At 40.7% G+C, this 27,734-nt stretch overlaps 1 protein-coding gene across 6 annotated transcripts in view; it reads right to left on the bottom strand.

The window, feature by feature from the left end:
- The window catches only part of agap1.L (ArfGAP with GTPase domain, ankyrin repeat and PH domain 1 L homeolog), a 257,570-nt gene that overhangs the window by 13,465 nt on the left and 216,371 nt on the right, over nucleotides 1–27,734 (bottom strand). For 4 of the 6 annotated variants that reach the window (XM_041575580.1, XM_041575579.1, XM_041575578.1 and 1 more), the window contains 5 exons: nucleotides 25,424–25,585; nucleotides 20,306–20,380; nucleotides 14,342–14,496; nucleotides 13,448–13,538; nucleotides 11,498–11,720 (listed from right to left, as the gene is read on the bottom strand). In XM_041575580.1, coding sequence (XP_041431514.1) covers nucleotides 11,498–11,720; nucleotides 13,448–13,538; nucleotides 14,342–14,496; nucleotides 20,306–20,380; nucleotides 25,424–25,585 — 706 coding nt within the window. 6 annotated transcript variants of the gene reach the window in all.

The raw sequence follows: 27,734 nt of genomic DNA on the forward strand, positions 1-27,734 counted from the left end.
GGTGCAGGAGATGCAACAAGTCTGAGCTACAAGGCTTTCAGTCCAGTATTTATGGGGCACATTCCAAAGGTCACAAGAAGATGCAATGTCCTTCATAGACAGGGCCTAATTGCACATGGCAGGCAAGGATGTGGCCTTTGACCTAGTCCCCTGGGCATATGTGGGAGTTACCCTGACATGAAGAAAGGCAATGAGAGAAGAGAATTCTGCTGCCAATTAGAGGAACCAGAGAATATTATTTCCTAATTAGTGACAAGAATGAAGGGGTGAGAAGCTGGTAATTATCAGGCTGCACACAGTGCACCTTCAGATATTTACACCTCTTGCAATGTGCTTACATTTAGCACTATGTGGCTTCCAGCGCACAACACAAACATGTGGCAGAAAGGTTTATGCAATTAGAAAGTGTGTGCAGGAGCTCAACACAAGAGCTAATGGACAGCAGAGGAGACCTTGCTTTATGGCACAAGCAGAACACTGGAACACAGAGAGAGACATTCTTTCATGATGGCACACCTATGGCACACTATATTCCGCTGTCACATGCTAAGTGTGATACAGGTATGGGATCTGTTATCAAGAATTCACAGGACCTGGGGTTTTCCGGAAAAGGAATCTTTCTGCAATTTGGATCACCATACCTTTAAGTCTGATAAAATCATTTCAATATTATTTAAAGCCAATAGGATTGTTTTGCCCAAATTATATCTTATATCTTAGTGGGATCCAGTACATGGCACTGTTTTATCATAGAGAAAAATGAAATAATTTTAAAAAATTTGGCTTATTTGATTATAATTCAGAGCTTTCAGGATAACGGGTTTCCGGATAACGGATCCTATGCCTGTACTACATTTGCAGATTGCTGATCTGGTCCCAACCCACACCTTGGGTCTCACAGAACTTTCTCCTTTTTAGATTGCTAGCTCTAATGCGCAGGGCCTGCCTCGCGAGGAAACTTCGGGCGAATTCGGAAAACAAAGTGATCCAAGTGCCATCCCACTGGCGATTTTCATTCTAGCCAGTGGGAAGTCAGGGAAGGCAGTTCGGGGAGATTAGTTGTCCCCGAAGAAGAGAAGATTTGTCACAGAGCGACTAATCTCCCAGAATCTGCCAGTGTGTCTCTGCCCTTACCATTGTCTATTTTGCACCACTATGCGATATGTTGGAGCTTTATAAATACTCAAACCACTAACTAAGCTGCTGAAGTACAAACCCTGTCTGTTCCAGCATTCTTAAATAGACAGAAACACCCTTGAATTATTTTTCTGAGATTTAAAACCTTTGGGTGGATAGCTGTTTTATAAAGTAATACATTTTCCCCTTCAGCCCCCAAAAAGGGTACGTCCATTCTAGGCATTTTCTGCCTTTTGTTGCACCCTTTCTCCCAATCTCCTGATGATGTGCAGCAGCACGGGCGGCTGTGAGGAATCTCTGCAGCATTACTGAGAGAGCAGGAAATTGGGCAGCTCGTTAGAGGAGCATAGAACCAATCAGGACAAAATTATGCAGTCATGTAAGAAATAATATCTATTAGGCTAATTTAATCAGTGCATACTTTACAGATGGATTAGAATGCAGAATCCAATTATATCAGACATTGCAGCTACGCTGGACTTGCAGCCCCTCATACGGGAGCAACGGACGTGAAGGGTAGCAGAGGGGGGTGAAAAACTGAAGTGAGGGACGTGTAGGGAGATGGCAAAGCATTTTGAGATTGTACATCAATTAACCCCCTTCATCAGGACAAAGTCGCCCCATAGACCTTCCAGTTGTTAAGATAAAAAAGATAGACCTTGATCTGCAGGAAGCTTTTATTTTTATTGTGAGTGGAGTTGATTTGGAAAGGTTAATTTACTTGATGTGGGGGGGGGGGAGACACTCAAAGGCAGGGTATGGCAGAGATGGAGTTTACCCTGGGCACCCAGCCTTAATCAGAATCTCTGGGTTGGGAGAAGAACTTGGGGACCTCTAGGTACCTGACATTCACAAGAGCAGTAAAATCAATTGCTGGAAAGTTGTCTATGCAGATTGCCTTTTATACTGGAGACAAGTTCTGCCTGTTCAACAAGTCTGGAAGGGGATTTAAATGTCTATTTCAAGATTTTTTCATATTGATCTTGGAGTGAAAAATCTGGTTGTTGTCCCTAATATGGTGCCACTCTGAACAAGACAGTGGGGGGTGGTAGGGTGTAATTCAGAAAAATTAGGATAGCATTTTTGTTGGAGTAATTTTATTCTCTATATTCGCAGAAATCTGCCAACATGCCTACTCAATCATCTTTTGATGAAAGAAAGAGTTTTCTGACACTTTTGTGAATATGTTAAAAACATGGAGAAGAAAATAATTTTTAACATTTTACTCTGACGGAGTAAAGGTCACTGTAACTCTAGCCCTACCATCCCCAGCTTCACCGTTGCTTCACCCAATATCAATTCACCCCTATTTCACTGGCAGTATAGGGGACTCATTAGAATTTCAGGGCTAATACCCGCCTATTGGCAGGGTACAATAAAAATATTAATGCAAAAAGAATTAGTATTTTAAAAACAGAAAAGTGTATACCATTTTTATATACACCTGTATAAAAAGCTTATTGCCAACAAAAATTGGTGAACATATTTTATTTCCCCTGTGCATTGTTTTATGTTACCGATACATGCCCTAATTTATTTGTGCCAGCATAGTGTGTTCATAACTACAAAGCTGCTCAGCAGTGTTAGCCACGACTTTTAGCTGTGTACCTTCTGTTTCCAACCTCCATCATGATGATGAAGAAGCAGGAGCATGCACAATGGAAGCCAAATTGTTGGCCTACTTAATATGTTATAGTTGATCCATTTTGCGAATGAAAGTTACATGGCTAAAGATGGTGGTATAGCTATGATTATCTGGAGGTGCAACGGGTCACAGTTTAGTTGGTGCAAGTGTTACTGATGTGTTTAGGGAGGTGTGATGGAGGTGGTGTACTGGCTTTAAAACTAAAAATTTGCCAGGAGGTTTTATTTCCCCTTTAACAGGAGACAACATCTAGTATACATAGTTGTGGTGCTGCATTCATCAGTTGAGAGATGAGAATTTAACTGAAATGTTAGGTAAAAAGGCATGCATTATGGCATATTGGTCTTTAAAAGATTACAAGGCACAGGTACAAGTTGAGAGTGACCTGATATCTGATTGACAGATTTAAGCAGAGCTAAATACAAATTCAGAAAAAAATTGAATTAAAATGTTGTGTGAAAGGCAAAATCTTATTTTACTCAATATCAACACTTCTGTGAACCCCCACCTCAGGAGTTATTCACAATGGTAAAGTAAAGTGACAATGGAGAAAGCAGTGGTGTAACTAGTTATTACTGGGCCCCAGAGCAAATTAATTTTAGGGCCCCAACATATCCAGAGGTTGTCCTTTTTTACCTATATATGTTGAAATTTCTCCTAAATTGCTCCTTTTTCAACATCTGTTTAAATTGCTCATTAATTAGGACCTTATGGGGCCCTCTTGCAGCCGCAGGGTCTGCTTCCTCTGTAGTTACGCCACTGGGAGAAAGTATGTAAAGGCCTATGTCACAAGGGCAGTTTTGATGCCTCTGTCCATGTCATAACACTCATAATCTTATTAAATGGAAATGCCATGGCTAATGCATTGGCAGGTGGATCTTACTTGGGAATTTTGGCTGTTGCAGAGCACCACCCTATTATTTTGTCCCTTTTAGGTTCAAGTAAAGGTGGTGATACACTTTAAGATCTGCTCATTTGGTTAGATTGCCTGACGAGTGTATCTTTGCCCAATATGGCTATAGCAGGCAGTTGGGAGAGGATCTGATAAAACAAGCAGATGCAGTCCTGATCCTGATAGATTTTGAAACCTGTCCGGTAAATATGTGGGCAATTTCCAGCCTATTTATAGACCATCTGATAGGGTCCAAACAGGCAGAAAAGGGTCTGAATCGGCAGCTTAAATCTGCCCACCCTAAAATGTAGTCATGTATGCTGGAGAACAAAATGCTGATGCATGCCCTACTGTGCACATTGGGCATATTTTACCCAGAAAACCCTGGGTCAAAATTTGCCCCATGTATGAAGTGTGGTAGGGGATCAAATCAGCAGTTTTTCTGCTGACTGAAAATTTGAAGCAACATAATGCATCTTAGCATTTGTTTTCCATCTAAAACTCCATTGTGTATGCCTTAACATTCAGAAAGATGACTTTAACTATCACAAAACTGATGCTTATGTACAGGCTTAAATGTAACAGGGCATTTTATTCATAACAAGAAATTGATGAACAGGCATATCTGATTATTTTGTATGCAATTGATCTTGCTGTGTGTCGTCCTAACACAAAGGGTAAACTATCATATTCATTTTACGCACCGCTGGTCAGCAATGTAATAGGTTCTTAGAATAAGAGTGTAGGTGCACAGCAAACATGGGACTCAGAGTAAAAGGTGTTTTGTGTCACACTAAACACTATGCATGTTCTAGGTGAAAATGTTTCCAGGATACTCACAATCACTAACAGATGAACTCTTGTGAGGATCTCCTAAGACTTGCAGTGCAAAGCAGAGATAATGCTGTTCTTGCAATATGCAGAGTAACCACCAGATGGCTCCAAATTCATTACTCTCTGAGCAGAATTTAACATCAGATCTATAAATTCCCAGCTGAGAAGACACGTAACATATACCTTGTATGTAGTAACACCGGCCCCATAACACTGTCCAGTCTGAAGTATTTTTTTAATCATTGTTAAGAATTTAGACCTTGAAACTAAGGCTCTACTACTTTTCTTTAAACACAACTCCCAGTACCCAAGCTGGGAGTTACGGAGAATTGTTGTTTAGAACTATTCACCAATAATATATTCTGCACTATAATATGTAAACAATTCTCCATCACATAGAGGTTTCCCTAAAATCTCTTAACCAGATATCTTTATGCAAGACTTCTCTGCTGACTGGTGTGTAATGATTGATACTTCACTAGTTGTCCTATGTTTCAAACACTTAAGTGAAGCATGGTCTTTAGGGACAATGTAACCTGCAGTGCTCAAGCTTTTGCTGAACTACAATCGCTGGTCGTTCCTGCAAAAACTGCCTCAAAAACAGTGCAAAGAATGCAGCCTATAGAACAATTAAGTCACAGCAAAGATGACCTCCCATGCAACCCTGCATATGGGAAAACAGCACACATCTATGTGATCTCTAGGCTTCGCTGGCTTCCATTAAATAGCTTTAAATAAGTATAGTATTTTCTGGGGCCCTTAGGCTCTGTCTGCACAGTGATTAGTTCTATGTTCTAGAACTGAGAATATATTTGATAACTCCCATAGGCTGTAGCTTGTGTAGCACACTTTAAAATTGCAGTTCAGAAACATGCAGATCCACAGGATAGTTATATATGCCAACCTGAAATTATGCCATAAGGGTGCAATGTCAATCATGCCATTTCCAAATACCTACTAGAATTGTGGGTATTTTCTGCCCTCTCCCTAGATTTGCCTCCTCACCTGTACATTGTCTCCGCTATCTGCACCAGGAACAAATGCGCTCATAAAGCAAATTTCGGAGCAGTGGGCCTCTGAGAGGCAAAATCCAAGTGTCTAATTAACAGTCCTGCTTGTCACAGCTGGAGTGGCAGATCAGGGGTGATTAATTCAATTAGCTGCCACTGGAATTAAAAAAAAAAATTGGGAGTTTAATTCTCCAAGAAGAGTGGCCTGGGGGTTCAGTGCGTTCCTAGAGGTGCGCAGCATGGTAAAGTCTCTGAGTTCATGAGTCTCCTCATGCAGCAAGTGACGGAGCTCTTTAGATTACAAGGTAATGTAACCAGCTAAACGCTCACATGCCCATTCATGCTCTTTACAGCATGGCAGAACACTGCCTTAAATGCCTTTTTATGAGTTCCAGATGATTATCCATCCAGCATCCAACTGGCTAGCTCTTCTTTGCACTGCAAGGTGTGATCTCCGGGGTACGACACAATATCATTTAAATGTAAATGTTAGGTATGAATGCAGACGTCTCTACACAAAAAGGCCGACCACTCAAACAAATGTAATGGCTTTCTCTCTATACATTACATTTAGAATTTCACTTCACATTACTTTCTCCGGAGATGCTGCCTATACACTGGCCTAAGCCTGTATAAGTCTATTCCATAGCATGCCTGAGATATGTAACCCGCTGACCCCTGCTGTTGTTGAATTGTCAGGCCTGCACTTCCATAGCAAGTAAGGGGTTAAGACATCTTCTTTATGGGCATATCCCTTACATCCAGGCTCTCACATGCGGGGGCATTTCTCATTATGGACACTGTGCAGAATTAATCAAGGTGAAAATTGCAATCAATCTCCAGCTGAGAGTAAAGGATGGCACACACCGTGCCCACGTGGTAATGAGAAAGTGAGACTCGGAGAAGTGGTTTGCTATGTGTGAAAATTGACCCTGCAGCAGACAGACATGTGGCCCTCAGGATGTTGGTAAACTACAACTCTCCAAAGCTACCTGGAGAGCAGCTTGGAAAATTGTAGTACAACAGCAGCTGGGCATCACAGGCTGAACAACCATGATAATAACTGGCAGGAGGTCTGGACCGAAGTTGGCATGAGGAAACAGTTTCAGAAAAGCTGCAGTCAGTGGGTGATAAATAAAACCTACTAAGGATACATCTATGCTGGTGTGGGACATTATAGACCCAGCTAGTGCAGGCTTGGGACAGCAAGAGACTAGAAATGGAGCTGCATGTCAAGCAGCACAGAACCCAAGTAAGAGGATGTTTCCTTACATTTGAGAGCAAGAGCTATATATTAAAAATATTCTCGGATATCCTGCAGGATCTTATTAACATGTAAAACAGCCTTTGAACACCTCTATCCTCAGATAGACTCACCCCATCTGTGTAAGTAAGGGGTTAACAGCATGGGACTCCCCCCACCCCACTCAGCATCTGCTGCCCCTAGAGAATCCAGATGTCCAAACTTTATTGGCAGCAAAATGTCAGATCTGTGCGACAAGCACACAGGCAACAATCACATGAAATCACGCCAACACGCGTGACACATGGCACGGGCAGAACTTCCTCGGCTGAGCATGGCATTGGGGGCACGCTGATCCGGCACAGTCTGTCTGACTCTAATACACCTTGAGTTGCAATTAGTGGCCCTGTCATTTTCGGCCGCTACTGCCAATTAATTAAGCCTGTCAAACGGAAAAACTGCAGCACTCACAAGATAATTAATATTGGGAGAGACGCAGCAGCTCGGAGCAGGGAGAAGTTCCCCAAGAGGAGCGAGAGAAAGAGAGAGGGAAAGACAAACAGAAAAACAGGGAGAGAAGGGTGGAGGGGGTGCAACAGTGAAATGGTGGAGTAAACAGAGGCAAAAATTAAGAGAAATTGATTTTTTTTTCAAACTGCATTTCTGTGATGGGCAATTGGCAATCCTCAAGATGTTGTTACACTGCAACTCTCACTTTGGCTGTGATTGTCTAAAAATATGAACCTAAAGCATATTACAAATATTTAGGTGCCCTAACCGAGACTGTGGTGAATGATTCTCAGTATCACTACAGGGGGTGATGGGAGTTGTAGTTGCACAGAATGAAGAAGAGCAAGAAACGCCAGTGCAGCAGAGGAAGGCAGCATAGGGAAGGATGATAACGTGTTTGGGAAGCAGAGTTTATGGAGGAAGCAGTGTGAGACTGGAGAGAGAAACAAGAAGAGTAACGAAGAAAATGACACCAGCAAACTGGCAGACAAGAAAGTTAAACTGCCCTTGTTCTAATTGTTAAATTTGATGGTCCGTGGAGGGGGGAGCGCGCGCTCTGATTAAAACCTCCCCACGAGCCCGGCAGCCTCTCACAGTCTGGGCAGCTGCAGTGTCAGAGCTGGGGAGCGTATTCATATCATTAAGCCCCAGAGAACTTAATTGAAAGAAGAACCAGGCCTGGACCTTGACACGCAGGAGGTCAGAGTAATTGCTGCCGGACATATTTAACATTAAGATAATCAGCCTATTAATTACCCTTTGGATCATTAAATCAGCCAGTTGCAAAATGAAATTCCTGCCTCTATTACTCAGCTGAGAGACCACAGGGCCTCCACTCACCATCTATCAGTATGAGGCCGAGCCAGGCAGGGAGAAAGGGGGGAGAGGCTGGTAGAAAAGGGGAGAGAGCAGCGAGACTTGTAGAGACAAAGGGACCCAAAGGGGGTGAACAAATACAGAAAAACCTCAGCAAAGGAGAAGCCTAAGAACATGAGGGAAGGCATTCAGAGCTGGTTCAAACCTTTTATAAAATAGGCACGTTAAATACAAATCTACACAAGTTGTTAAATGTGGACCTCATACGGCTGAATACAGAGTGTTAAATGCACTGCCAGCCAAGAGGTGGCACTTGGACCAGAGAGTGGAGATCAGAGCCAGCCATGAGGTCCTGATTACAGCAAGTTAACGAGGTGAGGTGACCCTGGCTGGCAGAGACGGGAGCCAGGGTAAGTAAATAGGGGAGGGCAGGCGTGTGGTGGTGGTGGTGGGGGGGGGGGTAGTGGGGGTTGCTGCCTGCTCTCCACTTAGCAGGATAATAAAGGAAATCATCCTTGATTATCAGTGCTAATTTGGACACTGCCGGTAGCTTGTTATGTGAGCTCTGAGTAGCATTTAATTAATTCAATTGCTTGTTAATGGGGGAAGTGACATGTGGGGAGCAGATGGGTCTGTGGGTCAGAGCTGCAGAGACTATTGTCCTGTCTTTGCTACACCCTACCCTACATCCCCCCCTTAAAAACCAGAGATACATGATCACCACATGGGAGAGAGACTGTACCCTACTATCACTGTATGTAGCTATACATACATGTGTTGGCTGCACATCTTAAGAAACAATGTTTGACCTTGGTGCTCAACTAAGAGAGATAAACAGCGTGTCCAAAATGATAGCACTCACAGGCTTTTCACAAGTGCAAAAATATAAAATTAAAGAAAAAGATGTAGTGCTCCAATTTATCAAGGAAACCAGTGCAGTCAGTAGCTAGATAGTAAATTCCTGACATTTGTTGGATTGTCAGTTCTCTGTAGAAAAAGGGCAGACTACAGATATGTAGTCTGTTCTATTACCACTCCACTTAGCAACAGATGAGCATGAATTAAAAAAGGACTGCACTCACCTTGATAAATGTTGCTTTTATTCTTTGTATTTTGGGATCTGCTAGAGGCATAATATACGGTAGGTGAACTAGATTCTCATCTCATTCTGCATTAGCATTCTTTGTTAGGCATGTTTTCTGTACTCGGTAATATGTGCTGATCTTGATACACTCCTTTTGAACTAAACAAATTTTCTTGAATAATAAGCAAAATGTTTCCTTTCAGTGTAAAAGCCAGATGTTTCATGTCAACAAGGCGTTCCATAACCAGATACAGGCCCAAGGGCGCGGGCTGGATTAAACAGATCAATGAATCTCAAGTGATTTTTAGTATCCTTTATCATTTCAGTAAAGGTTCCAGAGCATTATTTATCTCTATACTGTATCTGAATGTATTACTATAAGTGGGGCAATGGTTTCCCCTGTGGCAAATAGAATCTTCCATCATGTTCTACACAACTACGCACCCTAGTGACTAAACTAAAATGTGACAATAATGACTTGGATTTTCTGCTTTAATAAGTGTCTAACAAGGCTCTTTTAAGCAATGTCACAGTTACAATATGGCATGACCTAGTGCTGAACACTTCCTGTTATAACCACTGAGAATTACCATCTTACTGCAGAAAAGGAAACAATTGATGCCCAAAAGTGCAGAAAGGTTCATTTTCAGGATACAAAATTACTCCTGTTTCCACATGTGCAGCAATTCCCAATGACTAAAACAGAAATGGATTCATATCCGTTCTGGTCCCTTTGTTATTTTTCCCCATAAAAAGTCATGGCAGACCAATTTCTATATGTTTGCACTAAATGTACCTATTGATTTGCAAATTTATGGCTACTTTAATCCTCATTACTTAATAGTCTTTATTATAATAATATGGGCAAGACTAAATCCTGCAAGAACACCACCATTTTTAATGCCAGATACTGTGCCCTTCGCTATAATCCTAGTGTGTATGGGGAGCTATTTTTGAGCATCTGCTGCATTTGCTTACCATATCACGAAATACACTAAGGGGCAGATTTATTAAGGGTCATATTGAAAATTCCAATTTGAATTCTAACTTTCGAATTATTTTTATGGTCAAAACTGTCAAATTCGACTAGGGAATTATCCAAACTTGATTCAAGTTTTTTTTTAAAAAAAAAATTTTGAATTCGAATTTTGAGACTCTGGCCCTTTAACAATTCGAATTTGACTATTCACCGCCTAAAACCTGCTGAGTTACTGTATAAATCAATGGGAGAGGTCCAGTGACCAATTTGGAGATGTTTGTAATAACATTCGAGTTTTTTTCCGAGAAAAAACTCGAATCAATTTGGTTGAATTTGATTTGAGTTTTCGGGTCGGTAAAATTCACCCACGTTTTTCATATTCCATTTTTTTTAATAAATGACCACCCAATTGAATTTCGAGTAAAATTAAATTCATGTGAGTTAAAAAAAAAAACATGAATTCAAAATTCGACCCTTGATAAATGTGCCTACCCCTGTTGCCCTTTGAACTCCACATATTGCCTCCTAAAATATTGCCACTGGCTCAAGGGAATGGGGGTGTTTGTCTGTTTGAATGCAAAAGGGGTAGTTATAGGCAGACCTTGGTGCTAAAACAAGGTCTGCCAGTGCTCAATGTGCTTCAGACAAGAGTAATTTCAAATAATATGTATTTATGTAATAATATATAGAGTGATGAAATGTGGAGGGGGGGGGGGTTTGTCCACTACCTGTAACAGTAGCAGACAAAGCATCCTATGTGCCCTGGTCCTATTGCTTTGTCAGGCAGTCACCAACCAATGTTTACATAATCTATACAAGGATTAACAAGAATGAATATTTATCAGTGTTCTCCCTACACTATTTCATATATACCTGTATATCATACATGCCACACGGACGGACCTCGCCACTATATGCAGCACCGTAATGTTCCGCAACCATTTCTCAATGTCCTGCATTATATTTTACCGCATTATAGGAAAAACAGATTAGTAGTTGAAGATCAGATGGTAACTGCTGAATTAGTGAAGGATGTCAATCCCTGCACATGTTTAATCTGAATTGTGCAGTCCATTTTGGTCATAGACAAATAGGCCTTACAGTCTAAATTTCCTACGACATTCACATATTCAGTAAGCTATGGTAAATTTACGTTCTTGTGAAGCCCTTTTCTATATGCCATGTACTGGTGCTTATAATGCACACAAGTATCTCCAAGTTAAATCCATTGTAGTACAAAAGAAGATAGAGGTGGGCAGATTCTGCTGTGGGACAAATAAATCCCAACTCTTAGTAGTATCGTTTAAAATTGGTTGGGTTGTTTGTTCATACAACACAGGCACTGACCTTGGGCTCTCCGAGCATGGCTTCACATGCCCTTGGCTGCTTCCTTCCCACACACTGTTGGCCAGCTCATTTCCGATGGCTGACATCACTTTAATGAGTTCTGGAGGCCAGTCGTCCAGGTCCAGGGAACGGACACGGGAAAGGTGAGTACCAAGGTTACGGTGGATCCCAGAACATTCAATGCACATAAGGGCACCCAGGTTCAGACTGGCCCAGTCTGGGCCTACGGGAGGAAAAAGGAAAAGAGAGCAGAAATGAAGAAAGATAACGTTATGAATATCAAAGTAACATAGTAACATAGTAAGTAAGGTTGAAAAAAGACACAAGTCCATCAAGTTCAACCTTTTAATTTATTTATTTTTTTAATCTGCCTAACTGCTAGTTGATCCAGAGGAAGGCAAAAAAAACCCATCTGAAGCCTCTCCAATTTAGTATTTAAATACTAATTCATTATATTCGCGTTTGTAGGAATGGGTACTCAGTTTATAGGAACTTTTGTTAATTAACACACAGAGGATTCTGAAGTACTGACCACATTTCCCACACAACCCTACATTTTTCAAATACAATTTTGGAGAGTCATTAATTCTAGTTACTCAAATATTCAGTGCTAGTTCATTTACATTCGGGTAGATACATCTTGTTCAATGATATTTATTATAATAAACTTCAGTCATTTGTTTTTATTTAGTTGATATTTATTTTGGATATGATCATTTAAAGTAGAAAAATGTATACATAATAGCTCGAGACTGTATAAATTTTGTAAGATTTGTTTTCATGATATGTTCCCAATACTAATGAAGTGTTGTTAAATTAAACAATCAATAAAAATGTAATTTCAATAAATGAAGTACTGGGAAATAAGTATTAAGCAATGATGAGAAGCATCCTTGAGGTGTGGGAATTGTGCAGGTGTTAGGAGTGGTAAGAGGTGGTAGCGCCACTCACTGGGGCAATAAGGAATGCTGTATATTAGACAATGATGAAACTGTGTATGATTAATATGAGAATAAAAAGGAATGGTAAGAATGGTAAGTAATGTTGTGAATTACATATGCAGTAAACACAACTGAGAGGTCAACACTCCAGATGTATGGAAAAGTGTGGGAGGTATGTTTAGACCCTGAATTTATAAGAATTAGGGAAAAGTGCACATGCCATATACTACCATAGTAAGGAACAGTGTGTGATTGCTGTATGATTGGTGTGTGTAAGAGCAACAGCCCACATGGCATTTTGATCAGCTAATTGTGGGGGCAATTAGAATGCTTCTACCTGCAATGGATAACTTCCTATTCACTTGAAAGGGCATTACCACTGTTTAAGGTATCCACACTTAATGTCTGAAATCATGGCAGCATGAAGTCTCATGAAGTAATGGCAAATGGCAAAGCTTTCCATTCGAAGGATGAGGATGTACTCTGTGGGGGGGGGGGGGGACTGGTAGCAGCAGTCAGAACACAGTGTCCCTTAGTCATAAGAGAGTGATGCAGCAACAAAACAAATGACTCTATAGAATATATTATTTGCTTCTGCTCTGCTACCTTCTTATGTACAAGGCATTATTGTTTACCCTTTTTGAGATCAAACCTGCCATACAATTTTTTTATTGGTTTATTTTCTATTTATTCTTTAACTATTTAATCTATTATCATTATGTATTTATTTAAATCATGTGAGAGATATAGGATGAGCACACATTTTGGCCTAAATTCTGTCATGATAGGTCAGAACCAGATTGTCACCTACAAGTTAGAAAACAAAAGCAAAGATCTGTTTGGGTGCTATGGGCAACATCACCAATGTTTGTTTCCAATGTTAATAAATATGCCCCTAACTTGGTATGTTAAAGGAAAATCAAAGGCATATGTGCACAAATATGTATAATTGTTTGGGTTAGGGGGGCTTTTAAATAGATCCTTGGTGTATGTCCATATATAAACTTACTTTGTGCATCACAGTCCACACAGTGTGAGTTTCCTGGCAGATTTCGGATTGACTGCAGTGCTAAAGCTTCATTCTGGCTGGTGAGACGGGACTGAAAAAGAATGAAATTTGAAGATTTAATATTGGAATATGGATAAAAGTTTTGCAGCCAATGTAGCGATGTGTGAGAAACATACAATGCTTTGTCTCTAAAGAGCTTAGCTTATGCTAAATCTGTACCAGATAAAGTAACCCACACAACATCCAATGATATGAATTCTTGATGAACACACAGTTATTAGAGTAAGTGTGCACGTGGCAGAACACTGAATGGATCTTATTTGGGGTCATTATTAAATAAAGCATAATGCAAGGGTAAACTGCAATACTATATAATGTCAAAATATTACTTTGCTGATAAAAAAGATGATTAGTGAGTTAAAATTGTGATGGAACTGCTAACACAGAAAGGTATATGCAGAATCGCCATTGTGTACATATAGAGCAGTGATCCCCAACCAGTAGCTCGTGAGCAACATGTTGCTCTCCAACCCCTTGGATGTTGCTCCCAGTGGCCTCAAAGCAGGAGCTTATTTTTGAATTCCAGGCTTGGAGGCAAGTTTTGTTGGTATAAAAACCAAGTGCACTGCCAAACAGAGCCTCAATGTAGGTTGACAATCCACATAGGGGCTACTAAATGGCCAATCACCGCCTTTATTTGGCACCCCAAGAACATTTTTCATGCTAGTGTTGCTCTCCAACTCCTTTTACTTCTGAATGTTGCTCACAGGTTCAAAAGGTTGGGGATCCCTGATATAGAGTATGGTTCAGGTGATAATACCCATTTTACTGGTTTGCGCATAAAAATTTCATGATGAGGCTGGATAAGGCTGCTGCACTGTGTCAAGGACTTACCTTGTTCTTGCTGCTTTCGCAGGACTGTAGACTGGCCAAGATCTGACTCTCTATGGCCTGTACCCATGCATCCCTCTCCTCATAGCTTGTTGCTTCAAAGTGCCAGCTCTGACTAGTTAGAGATACGATAATAAACTCAAAGTTCTCCTCTTGTTCTGCAATAGAAAAATAGAAAGCTGCACATCAGTAATAAAGCCTTTGGGGAAAATACAGATACAAATGGCCAATGGAGGTTTGCTTTTTATAATTGCAATGAGCAAGTCTCCCTCCCTGGAACTTGGTATATAAGCAAAGAACGTTGCAACATAAAGCTTCCTAAGTTATCTACCCAGTAATTTCAAATAAAAACAAACCCCAAATCAAAGGTCTATATAGGAACCATAAAAAACAAAATAGCTACCCTGATCGCAGCCCCAGTGCCAAGAGATACTGGATTCTACAGGAACCAAAACATTCTATATCAGTGCTGTGCAACTTTCTTAATGTAGTGGAGGTGATTATTTGTCATTTCACATGCTTGGGGCTGTATTTTTGGTGAAATAATGATGTCATACAAATAACTCTATATACAGCCCTTATATAAATAACTAGATAGCTTCATTTGGAATAGTTTAAAGTTATACTGACACACTCATATGACAAGTTTCTATCTGAGCCCTGTATGACAATCATTGCCTGAAAGTATTGATGGGCTGGGGCAGATTGTGGGCAGTTGTGGCCCTTCATTACTAGTAATTCTGATACATTCTTACAGAAATAGTTCACTACTACTTTAAAGCTTCCAACCTGTAAGGCAGTGATCCCCAACCAGTAGCTCGTGAGCAACATGTTGCTCTCCAAACCATTGGATGTTGCTCCCAGTGGTCTCAAAGCAGGTGCTTAATTTTGAATTCATGGCTTGGAGGCAAGTTTTGGTTGTATAAAAACCATGTGTACAGCCAAACAGAGCCTTAATGTAGGTTGACAATCCACATAGGGGCTACTATATGGCCAATCACAGCCCTTATTTGGCACCCCAGGAACATTTTTCATGCTAGTGTTGCTTCCCAACTCCTTTGACTTCTGAATGTTGCTCATGGGTTCTAAAGGTTGGGGATCCCTGCTGTAAGGCATAAGCTTGATGATGTTGGAACTTATGAACATGAAGACATTTTCCCAAACCCAGGGGCTGAGCATGGCACAGTAATAAGTATACAGTGTCTGGGTTTAAAGCAGACAGTGAAAATTTTCATCTAGCAAGACAAAGTACAATGCTGGCCAGTCAGACAATTGTTTCATAAATCTAAATAAATCATTGGTGGATTATTGGAATATTTTGGGTTAATTAGCAGGCAACTAAACAGGGTGATAAAAACAATATATAACACTAGTTTGCATGGAACAAAAGAAATATGCGCTTCATCGCGCTAAACAGGATCTGCCCTACACTTACTAACAACATTGGCAAGGTCTTAATATAGTTTATAGAATAATCAAAGCTGCAGAAACTATGAGGATGAACAATATAAAAATAGCTGCTGTACAAGACTCAAGGTACAGAAGCCCCATGCTTTTAAAGGTCATTGTTGGTTGCCCAGAAGCAACTACACTGCCAAATTCACACTGAGCTAGGTAAATCCAGGTTAATCCCTCACTCCCTGTATGACCGATCACAAGAATTCTACATTACTCCCATGCCTGTATAAAAAGGCAGGAAGAGACATTACTAATCATGTGCAAGATTAGGTTGGACAGTAACAGCTGTTTATGCAACATGGAAAGTCTAATAGATTGGCTTAACAAAAAGTAAAGGGGGGAAATTTCCATTACATTTGAGGCAATTATGTTTTTGCCACAATACAGGTTATAATGTCTTAACTGATAAAGAATATTTGCCTCTCTCATATTCATATCTTTCTGTCTTCCTTCCATAAGTCTTTTATACTCCAGAAGTATGTTCCTAATCTTTCCTGTTTTGGATGGTTCTATTCAATGTCGGGCTCTGTTCTTGCAGCAATAACATTGGAATAAAATGAGAATTCTACTTGGCTGCTGGCAATGGCATTTCTTATTTAACACAACTGTGCCCCAACAAACAATCGCTGCTCAGCCTGCCTTTACCAGCCTGCCTTATCTGGCAGCTCTTAATCAATGGATTTGTGTCTCTCCGTGATTAACTTACCTGTTTTCCTATAATACCACTTTCAAAGCCAATTACCATCCAACCAATAAGTTTCCCTACATTTCCAGTCCTCAGCATACCTACATCAATGCCAGTCCCCACTCAACCTGTCTCCCTCCCTACAATGCTAGTCAATACTCGGCTTACTCAATATACTTCCAGTCCTTAACTTAAGGTGGCCATACACGGAGAGATCCGCTCGTTTGGCGACCTTGAGGTGGGCAATATCAGGCTGATCCGATCGTGGGCCCTAGGGCCCAATGATCAGATCCTAACAAATTGTAATGGGTGGTCGGATCACGGGACCGCATCAACGAACAGATGTGGCCGCGATCCCACGGGATTTTTAGTCCCATCCGATGATGATCTGGCCGACTTTCGGCCAGATCTTGATCGGGGAAGCCCATTGGGGGGCCCCATACACGGGCCAATAAGCTGCAGACACGGTCTGTCGGCAGCTTTTATCGGCCCATGTACGGCCACCTTCACTTTTCCAAATACATACTGCCAGTCAACACTCAACTTTCCCTCTCCTAACACTGGCATTACCCACATAACTTACCCGTTGCCTTACAATGACATTACCTATTCATCTAACCTTTTGCTATCGTTCTCATCTGCTTTCCATCACCCCACTGGCTATTAGCGACCAACCCAAACTTATTTTGAACTTTTTACTTTTTGCATTCCTTCCCAGTGTCTACGTTTAGGGAATAAAGTAAACAGCTTCATGCATGAAACATACAAAGATAGACATTGTATAGCATTTGATCTTTTTTATTCTATTTTGGGTTTATTTTAATTAATATGGGCAAAGACAACCTAAACTGGTAAAATTTAGCTCTATGCCCTACATTAATGGCACTACTCAAATGGATAAATGGATAGCAATCCAGTGCTGCTGGAAAATATTTGGACTTTGTGAAGTCCATGTCATTCTATTCATATTATATATTTGTTTCCTGTTTTCTGATTTTAAGGGTTTTGTCTCTGCTGCAGTAATGAAATATATCATGTGGAATCTGTTTATGTGTGAACTGAACACTACAGAATTTTATCTGACTGTCCCCAGCTGAGGGTTTCTAGTTGTTGTGTTACACTGATTTAGATTTAAATGATATCCCTTTTCTCTGTATTAATAAAACTGTACCTTATACTTGATAGTAACTAAGCTGAATGAATTCAAATTAGTGGCAAAACAAATAGATTGGGTTTATTTAATGATTAAAGGATCTTTAGCAGACTTAAGGTACGGAAAAATTCCACATCCTAAGCACTCCAAATAATAGATCCTATATCTGTATTAATCTTCTAATTAGCACAATTGCAAACCTTTTTCTGTTTATAAGAAGTTGCCCTAGGTGAGTGAAATGATACATTTTACACATTTTTTCTATTCTTTATAGTTTTATGGTTTTCTTGAAGATGAGCCCTGTGGTTTCCTTCAATTTAATTAGCATACTATTTAGTTCCGATTTGCTGTTCCTCTTGATATTGCTGGAAGTGTCATGTAATAATAGACATACCCAGTGCTCCGTCTATCAGCTCTGACAGCAGCCCTATGGGAATTGGTGACTAATTAAAGGAAGGGTCTGAAGGGTGTGTTCAGGGTACAGCCACACAATGTCACACTGTGACATACCAGTATCAGCTGTCATCCTATACTGTCAGGGACAACTCATTTACAAGCAGACTATAATACACAAACAGTGGAAGGGGCATTTCGATGGAATATGTTCAATTAAGTTAGCTACTCTAGTGAGCTGGGCTACAGCAAAAACAGGGTTAATAGACATGAAGGCAGAGTAGGAAATCTTAAATAAATAAAAATCCAATCTTTTATTAAGTAGAAACCGGTGTGACGCATCCCCCAGCCGGGATCCAGCAAGTCAATTTGTGACCCCTGACCTCCACGACCTTTAACGAAACGGCAGCCTGCGCATGCAAATGGCGTCCGCCATGAGAGCAGCGGGGGAGAGGTGGGGGGGAGGGCGGCATCGCTCGGGAATGAGAGAGAAGCGGGAGAGTGGAGAAGGAAAAGGGGGAAAAAAACAAAAAACAAATTAAAAAGCTGTTACTTAAATGTCACAGAACACAATTGTTTTTGGCTACAGATCATTACACCTGATACAAACACATTACACACATACACAAGTATATATATTTATTTATATAGAAATGTATATTTATATACATGACGAAGTGGTAATGACCGGGGAGATGGTCCCCGCGCCCCATATGGATCAAGAATAAATTAGAGTTTGCCCTGCATTGGCTTAACTCTTTGTGTGTTTGTACATGGGAGACGCTTGCCTTATCATATAGACCTTGGAAAGCCCACTAGCTTCAAAAAAAAAAAAAAAACAGCAATTTTGCCTTAATTTCACTAAAAAGAACCCCTCAGAATGGCATTAACCAGCTGCCAAAAGTAAGACAAAATTAAAATCGAATGCATCTTACTACAGCCGAACGATGCATGCCTTTAAGGCACACTTACACCATGTTTATTAGCAGAGAGGACTATTCAGGATATAGAATAGAAATGGATTTGTGCAACTAGCTTGGTAGTCTGTGAAGGTGTCATTATTAATGAGAATTTGGGCGGCCATACTGATTTCCCATTGGCCATATTATAATGAAAACCAATGGCATCCTTGAATAAAGCATCTTTCACATTGGACAGCATATTTGCAACATGTCATAGCTTTTGTTTGATATTTTTGGCTACTAGCAGTGCCCTCTACTACGCAGGCACCCTTATTTATTATTCGCACATTGACTGTCATTTAAACACTTTATGAGACAGTTCAGCCTTAAGGCATTTACAGATGGGCAGACTGCCGGTGTTCAGGCTGCAGATTATTCTGATGCAGTTTGCTCTACTGAACAGCACAGCTGGAACTCAAGGCAAACCATCCGTCTGTAGATACACAGAGGCAAAAGTTCCTCTTACATTTGAAAATCAAGCAAGGGCACAGTTCAAGAGCAAAATTGTAGCTATTGCTAAGCAAAGCAAAGCACATAAGACAGCATTATATAAACAATGAGCAACCTTAGGGAGAATATCAAACCTGCATTAGTACCGCCATTGCTCAACTATAACTCCCAGAATCCTCTAAGCGAGGAAACTGCTCCAACAACAGAATTTGTCACTAGCGGCACAATGTGCCTAAAGCTGCTGAAGAAACTGTCTTTATGCCTTTAAATCTGTAAGGATTCCATGCGGCTGGTCTTACCGTGTAGCGCCCCTCGACAGGTAGCAACCCAGTGTCTGTTGCATTAGATTACGAATAAGGGAAAATTGAACCCGGAGAGCACAGTGCAAATCATCAATTTTCTTCTTTCTGTTACCTGTATGCTACTCATTTTTACCGTAATTCAGAGTAGAATTTTGGTGAATTTGTATACTGACCAAATGCAACCACAGGAATTGTGATTTTTACTAACAAAGTAATTAAGACATACTGACCGATACCCATTAGTCTATGTACTCATAATTAACTGGAAAGCAGAAATACATAGGAACAACATAAAATATGACTACTTTTCCTTTTAAAAAACCCTTACCAGTTTCACTATAGCTTACCCATTCTGTACCACATATGATATCCATCAATGTGCACTTAAAATACCTAAATAGCAGACTTGCATTCACTAGTTTCTATGTAGATGAGTATTTAAGGATGTGGGATGAGAGCAGAAGACACTGATACACAGACATGAAGGAAGAAAGCGCAGGCAGAGTGGAGCACATGCAGATAGAACAGGGGGTCAGAGAGGGTAGTAGCAGGGGAGTGTGTTACCTTCAGTGTTGGCGTTGCTGCTGTAAACATTTCGCAGGCTGCCAACACGGTTTAGTTTCCATGCTTTACGTTTAGCTGCATCCAGAGAGCAGGTAGGAAGGAAAGACGGAGAAAGAGAAAAATAAATGGGGAAATAGGATAGAAGGACAGGTCAGATGTGAGGGGAAAGGAGGAGAGGGGTCAGTAAGGACCTGTGTTACCAAACGGGTCACAGCCATCTGTCATTAGTGGAAACAGTGCTCTCCATGCCATAGCACAAGGGGTGTCTGCCCACACTTAGAAAAGCAGTCTCCTTTCATGGTTCAGTATATAGCACCACTGAATGTGTAACATGTACCCAGCTGGGACACGCTACCATGTGTATAGAATGATCGAGTCGTTTTTCAGTTATATCCACATGAAAAGTATATCAAGCTTTCTGTTTTGCTTGATATATATATATATATATATATACTGTATATAATTCTGTGGCTGTCCATGCAATAGAGATAGATATTCTGCTTGATGTATGATACAGATCTCCACACCATGCCCTGTGTATTATACAGAGCCACACCGTGCCCTGTGTATGATACAGATCCACACCTTGCCCTGTGTATGATACAGATCCCCACACCATGCCCTGTGTATGATACAGATCCACACCATGCCCTGTGTATGATACAGATCCATACCTTGCCCTCTGTATGATACAGACCCACACCTTGCCCTGTGTATGATACAGATCCACACCTTTCCCTGTGTATGATACAGATCCATACCTTGCCCTCTGTATGATACAGATCCACACTGTGCCCTGTGTATGATACAGATCCACACCTTGCCCTGTTTATGATACAGATCAACACCGTGCCCTGTGTATGATACAGATCCACACCTTGCCCTGTGTATGATACAGATCCACACCTTGCCCTGTGTATGATACAGATCCACACCTTGCCCTGTGTATGATACAGATCCACACCTTGCCCTGTGTATGATACAGATCCACACATCCACTTTTGCCCACAAACTCTGCACTAGCCACAGGGGCAGAAGACAGCCATACCCCAGACAGAAGTCGCCTTTGAATTGGAACCAACTTTTTGCACATCTTAGTGCTCTTGCACTTCTGCCTGGGGTCTTAATTCCTTAATGACTCCTAAATTCTCACAGTTTGCTTGTTATAAATGTACTGTACACAGAGCTGGATGTGTGAATCTCTTTTAACTCCCCAAGCTGCATACAATATATAAATGTTTTCCTCTCTATACTGTACAAAACAAATTCTTTGCTACACATACAAGACAACCTATTTCACATACAACAGGTACACACACCTCTTTTTGTTCAGCAAACACACTGGCGTTCAAAACAAAACATTCAGGGATGTTCTTATATGAAGAAGCCCCACTGTGTTAAAAACATGGATTCTAATGAAGAAATCAGTATAACACTGCATTTGTAGACTGATGCTTTTGGACTCTGTAACACAATAGCCTCTCTAATTAAATAGAATAGTATAACATAACATATCTGGCCACAGGTGTACTGAGTGACCACACGTGATATCCAGGTGCTGAGAGATGAGGGCACAGATATCAGGAGCAGATCCCACACCCAGTGATCTTTGGTCAGAAATAGATCACATTTCAAATGCTTAATTAGAAAGGTCTGTGTAAAAGGAGAAACTGTAATCAGTGAAGCGCTGATCCCAACACACCGCAGCTTTCCAAGTTAGGGGTCCAGGTTGAGAGAGTTCTGTCTCCCCTGGCGGGGGCTGGATAAAGAACTCCATGTTTACTGAATGCATGAAAGAAATATGGACTGCAAATTGTCAGTTCAACAAAGCCCTGAGAGGGGTCATTAACAAACCAAGGCATTGAAAAAATGCATTTTCAGGAAAACATACACCCAAAACCGTTCTGATTATCAACTATGCCAGGTTTGAAATACATATTATATAAATAACTCATGCCTGAGCCGTATGGATTGTACACCAATGTACAGAGAACATTTACTAGACTGCTAGCATTATGCTTGCACTGACATTCCTGTGCATTGGTATAGAACAGTGGTACCCAACCAGTGGCTTGTGAGCAATATGTTGCTCACCAACCCCTTGAATGTTGCTCCCAGTGGCCTCAAAGCAACTGCTTCTTTTTCAATTCCTGGCTTGGAGGCAAGTTTTGGCGGCATAAAAACCAGGTGTATTGCCAAGCAGAGCCTCCTGAAGGCTGCTAGTCCATATAGGGGCTACTAATTAGCCAATCAAAGGCCTTATTTGACACCTCCCCAGGAACTTTTTTCATGCTTGTGTCTCTGACCAACTCCAACTCTTTTTACTTTTAAATGTGGCTCACTGGTAAAAAAGTAATAATAAAGACATGATGACACTTTATAGGTGTGAATTACCGTGTACCGGCCGCTACCCACGTGGCGGCCATGGGCGCCGCCATTTTGAGAGCGAACGCCGGCAGGGAAGGACGCGCCGCCCGGAGCTCCTGGACCTGCTCCGGGCGGCGATCACACAGACAGTCCTGCGCTATATGACCCGGTATGACCCGCGTATGACCCGCGTATAAGACCCGCGTATGACCCGCGTATAAGCCGAGGTCGAGTTTTTCAGCACATTTTGGGTGCTGAAAAACTCGGCATATACGCGAGTATATACGGTACTTCAACAATTAAATGGAGCCAAATAATCCAAAAGTAGATTAAGATAACTAATATTTTGCCCTCTACATTACATTTTTCCCCCAGCTCAAAAACCGACGAGACACATCTAAAAACAATTAGTAAATATAGCTGAGCATACAGCTCATATAAAATTTATCAAGAATCAATAGCAGCTGATATCACTGAAGGCTGTGTACCCCTGGTATACGTAAATACTAGATCACACCTACATTAAATCCATATATGAACACCCTTTTGTGCAGAATCAGATCATTGTTTAGGGCAGTCATGCTTGGAAATGAATAGCACCACAAAGGTAAATATTTTACAAAGAAATATGAGCATTAGCGTGAGCTGTAGCCCAATTAAATACTATCATATATACAATTACATAAGCAATATACAGTAGTACAAAAGTGTACTCAAGGTTACCCCGTGGCATCAGGGTATTTCTGTTACTGAAGAACTGCCTAAGCAACAGGTTCCAGTGGTTGGCTATATATAAATATTTATTAGGGATGCACGAATCCACTATTTTGCATTCGGCCGAATCCCCGAATCCTTCTTGCAAGATTCGACCGAATACCGTACCGAATCCAAATCCTAATTTGCATATGCAAATTAGGGATGGGAAAGGCAAAAGTGGAATAAAATTGCTTAACTTCCTTGTCAAAAAGTCACGTGTATATCCCGCCCTGCCCACAATTTGCATATGCAAATTAGGATTCAGTTCGGCCAGGCACAAGGATTCGGCCAAATCCGAATCCTGCTGAAAAAGGCCAAATCCTGGCCGAATCCCGAACCGAATCCTGGATTCGGTGCATCCCTAATATTTATACAGCCACATGGGTCACAGTTGCCCATTTGTCACAAAGTTATTCATAATTCCATTGTGCAGCAGATACAAAGCATCTTTGCTTCACAAGGAATGGGAGCACAATATCAGTGAGCCCAGTCTTGCTGGATCAGTACCTTTACAAGTGAGTACTGACTGCAAAGGGATGATGGGGCATGTAATTTGAATATGGCGTCACCAATTTTTCAGTGCCAAAGTGCTTGTGGATAATATGCAGAGAATTATATCAAATATGACAAGGAATGGGAGCACAATATCAGTGAGCCCAGTCTTGCTCGATCAGTTCCTTTACAAGTGAGCAGGTACTGACTGCAAAGGGATGATGGGACATGTAATTTGAATATGGTGTCAATAATTTTTACACATGTCCAAATGCATTAAAGTCAATGGGCGTCAAAATTTTTTTAACGCATCAATTTTGACACGCGCGACTTCTTTGTTTAGTTAAAGAACGTGTGAAAAAAAAAAAATCTATTTTTTGTCTGCTACTTCAACCTCTTCTCCCTCATGCAAAGGTTTTATCTCACAGACAAACTAAAAATTACATTCATCTTAGACCAGGGGTGTCCAAACTTTTTGTAACGAGGGCCAGATTTGGTGAGGTGAAAATGTGTGGGGGCCGACCATTCAGCCTGACATTCTTTGAACCATTAACATCATTTAAACAAGGAATCACATAGCTGTAGCAGTAATATTTGGGCACTGCCACTTTATTTTGTACTACTTTATTTAATCTGAATGTTTAGTATTAGGTTGGGAGATTGCAACAAACAATCGTTCGTCGGACATAAAGATATATCTGCATGGCTATGGCCAGCTTTAGGCAGTAGCTCTGTGCACTTTAACATTCATACACAATCGTGGAACTGCTATAGAACTTGCCTGCTATATCTGAAGGTAAACCCTACTTTATGAATGAATCATTGAAAAAATTATGTGCTGTAATATAAACAGCTAACTGGGATAGGAAAAAAAAGAAGGATATTTAGGATAAATAAAAACAACATTTAAGGCTTGGTAGTATAGGAGGAAAGGGTTAACAGATAATACATTACAAGTCATGTTAAAGAAAGGAAATAGTAAAAATCAGTTAGAATGCAATAAAAATATTTCGATGGGGAACGGCGTTGCTATGCAATGGGGACTAAGAGCCTGTTCATAAAGGTCAGTTATTATAAGCAGATGGTAGTGTTGTAATATGTGTACTCATTGGGCTTTAATGTTCTTTCACATTATATATTTGCGAGCCACACAAAGTAGTCAGCTAAAAGTCCCAGTTTACCTCTATGGGAACAGGGTGACTAAAAATAAACAAACCTGTTTCTGCAGAGAGAATGATATTTTGGAGTAGCGGTGGTCTGCCTCAAGTCACTGGAGTGACAATTGCACTGTCATTCATTCTTAGGCAATTAAATCTAATAACCTAAACCTGTAGTGTGAGAGCAGCCCTACTGAGCAGTAACCCCTTGACTAAATAAAGACAGAGCAGATCTTTAGGATTAAGATAGTCAGATGCAATACTAAAGCATTCTTTCCAGTATGGGTGCTACTGCAGGCCACAGGCAGTGATGTACAGTTGTTGGTTTGGAAGAGAGAGATCTCACCTTCAGCAGTACTAGATAACCCGTCAACCTTAAAATTACTGGTGCTTTTCTTCCGGCGGTGCTTCTTGCGGTTTGCATGTGGCGAGGGTGGCGGATCTAGCTTGGGGCTTGTGGTGCTGGAGATGCTAGGACTGGAACATACAGAGTCTCCTAGCCCAGTGTCTGTGAATGGACCACAAAAAAGAGAGGTTAGGAAATAGAACTCTACGTACAGTAAACCTCACCAGGACAAATAGCTGGCCTCTGCCACAGACACACAAACAGGTTTAGGCAAAGTAGGCACAGTTTTCAAAGGCAGACAGACTGAATGGCACAGAAAGTGTGGAAGCAGCAGCAGCAGAACAGATATAGAATATCAAGACGGTACAGTGTCTTCATCCCTGACTTAATTCCAATAACTTTATAGATCTCACACACCTACAATGCCATTTTATTGCTGCTGTAAGAACTTTACCCACCTCTCCCAAAATACAACACCGCCCCCACCTCAGGGCAACATCTTTGAGCATTTTGGTGATGAGTGAAAATAAAATAACATTCTCATCCCATAAATATCAGAGGCAGAAAGATGAGCCCTCCAAGTGATCGCTGCAGTCACCAGCTTGCTCTCAAGGACGCACATAACTTATTGTACAATCATTTAGCTTCATATCATCTGGAAAATGCAGCAACTTATCTCAACTGAAAGAATGCCATGTGGAATGCCAAGTCTTAGATTTTATCTTGCCAGGAAAACTGCTACCATACATGCATATTGTGCCTGTGACCAGATCTTTTTTTAGAGACAAAATCTTAGCATGTGAAAGAAAATAGAAACAATAAAGACGTAGAAATGATCTCTTGTCAGGGAGCATATGCACATACACGCAGCATTTGCTTTTAAAGGAGAATAGCAGAACATGGTGGGTAAATAATGACCTTCAATATGTGGATATATGCTAAACTAGATTTCTGCCTCCAATATTTGCTGATGGAAATACGGATTGCAGCTTACATGTGGGTAATTTCTCTGCTGATAAAGTGAGTTAGAAAGGGAAGGCTATAAAGTGTGTGCCAAGACTTCCGATCTGCAATATGCAAAGTTTGGATCAGGCAACACCTATGTCAATGCTCTGTTTTTGTTACACCGAACTAAATACAATTTGCAGTTTTTAGTGTAGTGGTGCATCTAATAAAGGACAGGAGGCTCAATATACCAGGAGTAAGGTGCTAGTCCTGCTTCAGTTTGTAACCTTTCCCCACTAAATCATGGAGCAAATTTCCATCCTAAATGTCCTGGAGGTGTGCTGATGGAAACTGGAAGCTGAGGTCAAGTTGAACACTTTCTGCACTCACCACATCCATTGGTTAAAGCTTGTAATTTGGGTGCTTTAAGCTTCCAGAGAGCAGCTAGCCTTGCTCCAAATGCTCATACAACAAGCACCCCAATTAAACATTTTTGTTTCAATATAAAATAGTGACATATTAAACAAAGTACATACGGTATAAATAATGCACTTAGAGAGCATCTTTCTCAGCTGCAGTGATGCAATGAAGAGGGGGATACAATAAAGTGCCTACTGTGGGTTGTTGAGGTAAAGTGACAGCAAGTGGTTCACAGGCCCTTAGGTTCTTTAGTTTAAGTTGATCTAAAAACTTTTGGTAGGGTCCAGCAATTTCTACTTACACCACTGTAGGCTACATAAGGCAAAATAAGTTCCTCAAACTAAAAATGTATATGTATGTATATATATATATATATATATATATATATATATATATATATATATATATATATATATGTGTGTGTGTGTGTGTGTGTGTGTGTGTATATAAAAATAAATATTGAATTACATTCAATTTGAAAGCAAATCTGTGGCAAGTGATGCAAGTAGGGAGATAACCAATTCTGTAGCTTTGCTTTTTGCACAAAATACATCATATTGTGAGGCACAGAATATCTACTATAAGGTGTGATGTTAATACAAGCTTACAGGTCACTATACAGAGTTCATAAGCAGTAACGGGCAAAGGAATGAGGTGATAAAGTAAAGCAAAAAGACCCAAGATGGAATCTCAAAAAAATACATTTCTAGGAGCTCTACACACTTTAAATGTTCCTGATACCATCAATGGCCCTGTTTCCAGGTGCTCTGGCAGTGAAGGTGTTACAGCACCTAGGAATCATTTTCCTCCCTTGGAGTTGGTTGAGAGCTTCACTGAGTCACTGACAAATCGTACAAGACAGCTAATTTTACAAGTCAGGTAGCAGATACCACACAGCCGGCATAAAGCGGGCAAGGAGCTGACATCAGACCCTCCAACTCCTGCC

The sequence above is a fragment of the Xenopus laevis genome, chromosome 9_10L, assembly GCF_017654675.1.
Source record: "Xenopus laevis strain J_2021 chromosome 9_10L, Xenopus_laevis_v10.1, whole genome shotgun sequence".
NCBI classification, from domain to species: domain Eukaryota; kingdom Metazoa; phylum Chordata; class Amphibia; order Anura; family Pipidae; genus Xenopus; species Xenopus laevis.